This window comes from Pinus tabuliformis, chromosome 4_2 (genome assembly GCF_031772625.1).
Source record: "Pinus tabuliformis cultivar Carrire ecotype Pingquan chromosome 4_2, CPIR1, whole genome shotgun sequence".
Lineage (NCBI taxonomy): Eukaryota > Viridiplantae > Streptophyta > Pinopsida > Pinales > Pinaceae > Pinus > Pinus tabuliformis.
Genome location: NC_142304.1, coordinates 634,703,610 through 634,713,733, shown reverse-complemented (window position 1 = coordinate 634,713,733; position 10,124 = coordinate 634,703,610). Strand labels below are relative to the sequence as shown.

The following is a 10,124-nucleotide window of genomic DNA, read 5'->3' as shown; positions in this document are numbered from 1 at the left end:
CCCGCCGTAGAAATTATGCCTCGCATTTTTAGAAATGTTTCCATCAAGGAAGGCAACATTTATGACAACTTCCATTCGTGCTATTTCTTCTTTGCAATTTGATTTAGTCATTTTCTCAATGGCTCTATGAAGTGTTAGTTGGTAAGATTATTGCCAAGGTAGTGGTTGCAATGGGTTGATTTTATCACATGCATGGGGCACCACAAGAACAAGGGAAAATGGGCCATGTTCAGACCACTCTGCAATACCAATGCAAATGTAATATCCCCCATTAATGTAAATATTTATTTTATTTATTGCAACCAAACATACTATTACTATTTGTTTGAATTATAAACTATTTTGGAATTCAGTTATTCAAGAATAAATTTTGCAGTTATGGGTAAATATTGTTTTACGAGGTAATTAGTTATGGAAATAGTTATTTGTTCCAAAACTAAATCCTGGAGTATTTTTATTTAAATGATCAAAAGGATAGGGATCTGAGATCAGGAGAAAGAGGGGATTATGCTGAAAGGTCAGGCAATCTATAATGGTTATGTCTGGTTAAGACCAGATAGCTGGTAAACTTTAAAGTCTTTAAAGAGAGAGAGAACTCCTGAAATAAGGAGTAGCACGGGGGGAAGATTTACTAGAGTAGGTAATCTCACGGCAGGGAGGAAATTAAAGTGCAAATATTATAAGAGATTCAGTCCTAGACAGTGTAAACAGATAAGTAAAGAATTGTTTATATAACTTTTTCACTGAATCTAAGAACAATAGCTAGGAGATTGGCTAGACTTTTAGAGATATTGTAAATTATTGTGTAAAAAGCATAGGTAATGTTTTCCTATTTCTGCAAGTATGTCATTAGAGTTCTTTTGTATTTAATTGAAATAATTCTTTTAAAGAATAATAGAGATTATGAGGAAAAACCCTTACTACATTCACAGGAAGAAATTGTATTAAGAATATCAAAAGATTTAGTAAAGAAACTAGAATGACAAACAAATTTGGAAAAGATAGGAATTCCCTGTAAACAGAACTATTACATTAATCAAATAAGGTAGATTTCCCTATATTGCATCTTATCTAACCCTGTATTAAGAATATCAAAAGATTTAGTAAAGAAACTAGAATGACAAACAAATTTGGAAAAGATAGGCATTCCCTGTAAACAAAACTATTACATTAATCAAATAAGGTAGATTTCCCTATATTGCATCTTATCTAACCCAGGAACAACATTTAAAGTCATCTATTAACTGAAAGAACGACAAACATTGATAGATGAAATAAGTAGGTATACATTGAGATCAACAGGTACTAAACTATTCTCGATTCTACACCATAAATCTTTGCATGTGTAAGAACACTGTTGATGCAATGGATATACAAACTAATTCCAAACAGCCATGGTGAAAATCAAGAATTCAACAAAGCTCAGGAATTCAGTCATGTAAGACAGAAGAAACGACTTCTGGAAATTTTCATTGAAATGTAGAAGTTTACAGTCTTATCCAGACATCGGATATTGTGTCATTACAAGCTCCAAAAGAAACCACTTGAACATTTTTCTTGTAAGTCAAAAATACTGAGATTTTACTGAGCTAGGGCTAAATCTATGCAAAACATTTACACATTTCTGAGATGCATTACATCAAATGAAGTGTAGAACAAACCCTCAGAAAAATCGAGGAAGGATAGCCCTCAGCTTCCAAAACTCTATGTTTAAATAAAAAGTCAGAAAAACAACCGAAACCCAGCAGCGAAAATATGAAAACCTCTTCTCAATTAAAAACTCCAGACATATATTTAAGTGTTCCAATATAATATCAGGGATGGCAACTTAAGAGCTCCTTGCTAAAAAACCTCCACACTCGGCTGTAGCCGTAGGCCTCTTTTCCTTAAAAAGGACCTCACACAAACTTCTGGAAACAAACACAAAACAAACTATCAGAGGAGCCATGACTCCAGCGAGCTCGGAAGACCCATCTAGAGTTTTCTTTATAGTCTTTTCGACTCGGTGGCCTGTCCATAAAAACCCTATCCTATAAAGATTTGGAGAGATTCGTAATACCCGGAGTTGGTTGCGGATGATGAAATCAGAAGGAGGGTTTGCCACAGTGCCAAGTTGAATCTCCCGTCCCGGAAACCAGACCTTTCACCATAACAGAGAAATGGCATTAGAAACATGCAATGGAAAACAGGAAACTGTAATAAACATTCTAAACCCTAAAACACATAGATAATTATGTGGAAAGAAGATATGAAAGCTTACCTTCAAAGAGAACATCCCAGGCCTGGCCTACGCAAAACAAATTCTAGAGCATTGAAGTGGTTTCGGGTTCCTCAGGGTATTCCGATTTGTCGGAATGCAGTGTAAATGGTCCAGTGAACCCAGCTTGCAGACGAAGACAAACACCGAAGGGCAGAGCAAAGCCATAACCTCTCGGAAATTCCGGAGTGAAACAATGACAAGATGAAACCTCACAGCTAAGAAATGAAGGAATGATAACCTGACGACCATTCGATCCAGCGGGCCAAGGTGAATTGCTGATGGAGGAACCTAATCCCGAGGGTTAGGTGGGATAAGAAAATATGGATCACCTCTAAGTAGCCACCCGGACCTGGATAGCCGGAGCACTAAATACACGTGTGTTTCCTCAGCGTGATTCGAGGCTATGGCTTGTGAATATTAATGCAAAGGCTAGCATCGTACCCATATGTTTATTACGCATGAATGTAACCATTGTAAAGTCAAATGCCGCGTACAACTAAATCCTGTCGCATTCATTATCAATAATTCATAGTATGTAAAGTCCAACTATTGCATACATATGAATTTGATAATGACAATTAGTAAGGTTGTTTAAAGGTCATACATAATGGTTAATCCATGATTATGTCTCGTTTAACATATATATGTAATTATGGGGTGACTTAATATGTAATTTTTTTATATATCTTAGTGTTTGATAGATGGATGTGTTACAACAAAGGACGCATCCATTGTGTTTCACACATCCACTTCCTTGGAACAACCTTGTTGCATCCAGGAGTTTGAACAAAGGATAGACTAGGTTTGCTAAGAAAATGATTGAGAAAGAGAAAATGGAGGTTAAGATCGCAAAATTTTTCTAGGACCTAGGAACCTCATGTACCTAAGACCAAAAAATTTCATGAACCAGATTTTGTTGCCCAAGCATTATCTTTTTAAAAAAAGAAACATAACCACATTGCTACAAGGGTAAAAGATTCCTAATCATCCATCATCCAGGTTTCTTAGTCCATATAAAAACAAAGAAAAAGGGTGAAGGTTCTAGCACGAGGAATCTCCAAAAAAATTTCCCATAAACCTCTCTAATCATACAAAGCTCCCGAAATCTCTAATAAGTTTCCCATAAACCTCTCTAATGATGCAAAGTACGATAAAACACTCTATTATCTAAACTCCTTTCTCGTTTTATATTATATTTGATTTAGTTTTATGGTTGTATCCATCAAAAATACTACAAACCAAATTTCGCTCACACTTGGAAATGTGTCAAACGCTAATTCCCATCATGAACAAAATTCCATATTATGAACATGGTTTTGTGAGCATAATATATATGTGCAATACGAACGAACTTTTATATATATATATATATATATATTATTTTTTAATAAAATAAAATAAATATATTACATAAAATTAAATAGCAAATTTGATTGATTTTTTATACACGGACAATTTGATTTTTTAATATTTCATAAATATAAATTTCTAATGGATATAAAATAGTTTAATGGTTAGTGCCATTCCAATTTAAAATAAATCTTCGCTATATATATTTACATTAAACTATAACGGAGGGAAAACTCATGCTTAAACTATAAGGGAGGGAAACCTCATGCTAAGGAATATTAAGATGTAAAAATAATATAATTTTTTTAATTATTAAAAAATAATTAAATTAATTGAAAAATAATAATAAAATATAAATATAATATTTTATTTTTTAAAAACATTTAATTTGTTGTGTTATTGATTTATTAATGTGTATGAGTGTATATATCTACCATTAAATTTAATTAAATATATTATTTAAAAACCAATATGAGTCCATAAAACAATTAAAAAATAATTAAATTAATTGAAAAATAATAATAAAATATAAATATAATATTTTATTTTTTAAAAACATTTAATTTGTTGTGTTATTGATTTATTAATGTGTATGAGTGTATATATCTACCATTAAATTTAATTAAATATATTATTTAAAAACCAATATGAGTCCATAAAACAATTAATGTATGAGAGTGTATATATCCACTATTAAATTTAAACAAATACATTATCTAGAAACCAATATGTGGCAATAAAGCAACTAATATTTACTGTAATATTGACTCACTCATTATTAATATGTACTATTGACTAAGTCTCTATCCACCTTTAAATATAAGTAAATACATTATCCAGCCATAAAAATATTGGTTATTCTATTATTAATATGTACTATTGACTAAGACTCTGTATCCACCTTTAAATATAAGTAAATACATTATCCAGCCATAAAAATATTGGTTATTCTTTAAAAGCACTTATAACACTCCCAACTAAGAATGTGTTTGTTAGTTAACGTCAAACAACTAAAATCGGAGAGAATCTCCCCGCGACGTGGGCGCGGGATCGGGAAAACGACGGAATATCCGTCGACATTTCTGGAGATGCGGATACGATATTTTCAATGGTTTGTCGCGTCTTGTTTGTGGTTGAGCATGTCTTTTTATTTATGGCTTCTCTTACAAGCCGTGTACGGTTCAGATCTCAAGGTCTAGTAGGTCTCGAGGATTCGATGCAGACTTTAATGGCCGTTTGTTATATATATAAAAATCTCAAGGCCTCATTGATTTGGACTATTCGATGCAGACTTTAATGGCCGTCTGTTTATATTAACGGCTGTTAACGTCTAATTGCTGCCTTACTTTATGCACACATTCTTCCACCGATTTACTGGTTTTCTTCCCGTCGACATCGCCCGCTGTCAGACTGTGTATCACATGATCGCATGGCTGTGCGGCCCATTTTCTCCCACTCACTTACCCGTTCCTTCCGATCGACGTTGTCCGCTGTCAGGCTGTGTATCACATGATCTCATGACTGTGCGGCCCTCACGTTGTCTGCTTGTCTTCCCACGGACCAGCTGATGCTCAGCCATCGAGGTCGCTGTCAGTAGATGATGATAATGATTTTTTATTTTTTATTTTTGAGTTTGTGATGGGTGGTATTGGCACTAACGCTAGTTACCATCTTGATCATGATTCATGGCCCACTGATAGAAGCTGGGTCTGGTTGCTATCGTGGTGGTTGTACTCATAAGGAACTGCCCAAGTAATCCATGTGCATCGCGCTTTTCTTTGTCGAGAAGTCACGGGATACTGTGCCAGCAGTGAATTGCTCCCTGCTCTGCTTGAATTTATGAGTCCGGACTCTAGTTTGTCGGCAGGCTCAGTGATTGCAGTGTGGGGGCCAGGCTTAAATTGTATGCCAAATAGATGAGGTTTGGCACGGACCTTACCAACTGTTCTTAAATGGTATCTGTATTTATTTAAGAGTTATCTATAGTATGAGTTTTTAGAGTTTTCTGTGTTTAAATTTGGTAGAAATTGAGGTGAAATCTTGATTTATGTTATTTAAATTAGTTTTTTTTTACTGTCAGCACCATCAAAAACTCCTAAAACACTTTTATTGTTTAAAACTCTAACAAATTTTACAAAAATTAGACTTGAAAAATTTCCAAAAATACAACTCTATTTATCTATGTTTTCTAATTTAACAATTATTTCAAGCTATTATTCATTTTCACTTTAATTTTTCAAAGAGTCAAATTTTATATGGTGAGCCAAAGAGAAATGTTTTAATTTTAAATAAAATAATAAGTTCCATTACTATTATTTTAATTTTATGATTATTAAATCATTATAACTATTCATCTAGTTATTTCAATTAAGGGGTGAACAGATCATAATTATTGAATATATCTTCCATTAATCAAGGCATGATTAAATTAGCAAAGTTTGCTAATACTATTTATAGGCTAGACAAAACACACTCACCGAAGATACCTTTCATTCATTTAAATATAATTGAGTTAGTCATGATTGGACAATGAGCACAACTCAAAGTAAAAATAATTTATATTCCAAAGTATTAGAGATACATGCAACTTACAATAGCATGTCAATTTTAAGTAAACTTCAACTTGCAATTATGTCAAAGGTAAACCTCCACAAATAAAATATTGTTTAAAAAATAAATATTAAACAACTTGAGATATAACCAAAAAAAAAGTAGAATAAAGAAAGCTCAAAAATACCACCCACATGCAGCTCTGATGTCCATCAATGAAAACAATTCAAATAGATCATAGTGGTCAGCCGATACAAAGCCACATGCACATATGTTGTAACGTGGTGGTAATTATATGAAATGATAGAAGGCCCGAGCACAAACTCATTGGCTTATTTTATCGTTCAAGAATCGCATGTTCATTGAGTTGTACTTCGCACAGTTGCATGTGTTATCATCAATATTAAAATATCAGTTATTGGACCTAGGGGCCGAATTAAAACATAGCAAAAAATTGGAATCATCATCTCTTTCTACTTTTTTTTTTAATTTTAAAATTCAAACTATGTGTAAACTATTATATCTACATAGTATATCTATCATATCTGCATAGTATATCTTATAATGAATTTAATGTTATATATTACAAAATAATTTATATTTATAATAAAAATTAAAAATATGTTATATATATATATATATATATATATATATATATATATATATATATATATTATATTATATTATATTATATTATGTAAAAGATAAATATAAAAAATTATATGAAAAAGAATGGTGAAAATAATTTATCATAATTTTTTTATTTATAAGATGGTTTATTAAATTTATATTTTTTATGTCAAGTCTTATTAGCACAACTTGTTGAGGATGGGCCTCTTTAACAAGGCTATCTGGGATCAAATTTCAGGGAGGGTGGTTGTGCCATTTATTAGGGGAGAAGACATGCTAAAAAATCCAGTCATATGCCCTTGAGTGGTGGCTCCTCAAGCCATAGGTCAAGCCCGGAAAATCACAACAACTTGAAAAATAAATAAACAATATACAAGCGATGTTTAATTGTTAATTTGATTATACAATTAAAATATATAACTTATAATTTTTTTTGAGTTTTAATTTGCAAAATTGAAATGCTATTTTAAATACAAAGCTAACATAAGTAGAGAGGGATCCAATTTCTTTATGTGCAAAGTTTTTATGAACATATATTATTTAAATGTTTTCTATAGTTATTTATTTATTGTTTATTATTATTTTGGCCAACATGAATAAAATTTCAACTTTGATGACGGACAAACATAACATCAGACTCGGCTCTAAAATGAGCCTCTAAACTCAATAATAATAATTTAATAATTAAAATGAATCCTATATCACATAAGTATAAATCCAAAAACATTATTAATTCATATATATCTAAAATCCAAAATATAGGCTAAAATCCCATTGTTTCCTCCACCTTTTATTTTCTTTAATTAAAAAGCAACTTACCAGCATGTTCTAAAAGAGATAGGCGCTCGCATACTCTCAATTATTCAATTACTTAAATAGATATTAAATATTATCCATGCAATAGTACTTCTTACCTACGAGCGTCATAGTCGTTGAACAGTGTGAACTAATGGCAAGGGCTAACCAGCCTGCCATAGGGCATTAAATGCCTGGGTACATGCATGTTCTATAACAAAATATAACACGGGAGCGGTGGCTACATAAATTAAAAATAAGGACGGTGTGTTATTTTGTTATAGAGCATGCATGTACCTTTAATGCCCTATTACAGACTGGTTAGCCCTTGCTTGAACTAATTATCCAATTCAAAATATCCTAGATATTATTTTTACGGCCTTCAAAATTCAAAAGATGAAAAATTATGCTTATAATGTTGTTTCACCATGAACTCTAATTCACTAATTTTATTTGTTGATTGTCGCACTTCCATTGAGTGTAGATATGGAGTACATTTGAAATAGATCAATTTATAAATAAGTAAATTTATTTTTAATAAATATATGGTCACTAATACTACAAATTTGATTATTATTATTTATATATTAATTGTCAATTTATTTGATTATTATTAATAATTTACTCATATATTGTGACACTTCTATTAATTAAAGATATAGAGTAAACTTGAAATATATAAATCTATTTTCTAATAAGTTAATTCTCTTTAACAAAATACATTTGATTAGTGTTATTTTTTAAAATAATTATAAGAAGTTGGATTCTAAACTCAACTTTTGACTCAGCTTTTCATGAAAATTACTTTTATGTATATATACATATATCATAACTTTTTGAAAATTATATATATATTATATTATTTTGTTTTATGTACATTTAAAGATAAGGCTGTCATCTGCGTTTCTCACGGTTCATTTAGTTGATCGTGACTCACCACTGTAACCCTAAGCTAAACCCTGGTACGGCTCTCGAGATACATTAGGGTTGAAAGGACCGGTGATAAATCGCTTACTGGCCTCTGACGTGGAAATTATCTCTCGACAGTCTCTCTGCAATGGATTGATTGATAACGTAAAGTAAACCTCTCACCTCTCACCAATATTTAAAGCGCCGAGAGATGCCAGACAGAAGCCATGCTTGGTGTCTGCAATCTTCCCACAGTATCATTCAAATCCCCATTCCATGGCAGACTGTTCCTTCCTCATTATTCGAATCCGCTTTCCATGCCAGACTGTTCCTTCTTCCGCCAGATCCCCCCATACTCTTTCTATATAAAATTTGCCGTGCCAACAATAGCAGGAATACCAGTTCTCCGCTTGCTGCTGAACTATCAACTTCTTCTCGTCTCTTCACAGCCGTTGTGTTCCGTGTTCGAATCTCTAAGACAGCTCTGAGAAATGTCGGAGACGCTCAGAAAGCGCGGTCGTGAGGCCGAGGCTCTGCTGGACTCCATTGACGTCGGGGAGCCGAAGCGCTTCCACGGCGAAGAAACAGATGGGTTTTTTCATCTGCAGCAATTAGACAAAACGTTGACAGACGATGACGAAGAAGAATACTCCCCCAGTGAGGAGCTCGTAAACGGAGTCATGAGAAGCCTGGAGGAAGAGATTGCCACGACATGTTCCACTTCTTATCACCCCTCCAACTCTGGTGATAATTCAGCGGCCGCCGACACTTTTAGCGACCAGGAAGGCCAAGCCCGAGTTTCGGACTCAGGGGTCGATCTGTGTTATCTCCTGGAGGCTTCAGACGATGAACTCGGCATTCCCTTGAGCCCCGTTCTGCACTCGAATGACATAGTCTGCCCATCTCCCAAAGTAACATCAGATGGTTTGTCGGATGGCACGGATCTTAAATATCTCGGTGAAAACTGGCACTTCGAGGACGAGTTTGAAAACTATCAAGATTTTGCAGTGTATGAAGATGTCTATGATGCGAGTCAGGTGCAAGATTATATGAACAGAGATTTTGTCAGCCAAGGCCTGTTATTTGACGGGGAACTTTCTACCGCTTGGAAACTGGAAACTGCAAGTGGCTTGTAGTCACTGCAAGCGTTTCTCTGTTTGTGTATAGCTTCTGAGTCTATGTTGTGGAGACGAGATATACAGATAGCTTATGTACTCTCTCATTTTCAATGTATCCAATTTTCCACTTTCAGATGTTTGGTAAACTGTTTTCCCATGGAAAAATTTTAATAGTTTCCAGATTAAGTAATCAGAAACTTACAAAAGGTATTACGATGCTGCCATTAATTCATTTCTTGTTATTTGGACGTCCTCGGAATCGAAAATAATTCAAAGCTGATATGGGGGAAAACATTATTTTCACTGCGATGCAGTCCTGCATAGTACAAAGTATCTTTTTCATTTCAATACCAACGTGTCTGGATATTGCACTAATTTGGTTTTATTTTATTTTTAATGATTAAAAAAATCATTTATACGAAATATGTTTTTAATAGATAATTTCTTTTTAAAATACAAAAAGGAGATTGAAAAATATCTAATATAAAATGATTAAAATAAAAATGCTTAAT

The 10,124-nt window shown here is 33.1% G+C and overlaps 1 protein-coding gene across 1 annotated transcript; it reads left to right on the top strand.

Annotated features, from left to right (window-relative positions):
* The first annotated feature begins 8,661 nt into the window (after positions 1–8,661).
* LOC149170963 (uncharacterized) lies at positions 8,662–9,758 on the top strand. The gene has a single exon (XM_089427394.1). The coding sequence runs from the start codon at positions 8,986–8,988 to the stop codon at positions 9,628–9,630; it is 645 nt and encodes a 214-aa protein (XP_089283520.1). The 5' UTR covers positions 8,662–8,985; the 3' UTR covers positions 9,631–9,758.
* Positions 9,759–10,124: the final 366 nt, after the last annotated feature.

What these genes read in the sequence shown, in the direction of transcription:
- LOC149170963 (XM_089427394.1), top strand. Translation starts at nt 8,986, where the DNA reads ATGTCGGAGACGCTCAGAAAGCGCGGTCGTGAGGCCGAGGCTCTGCTG.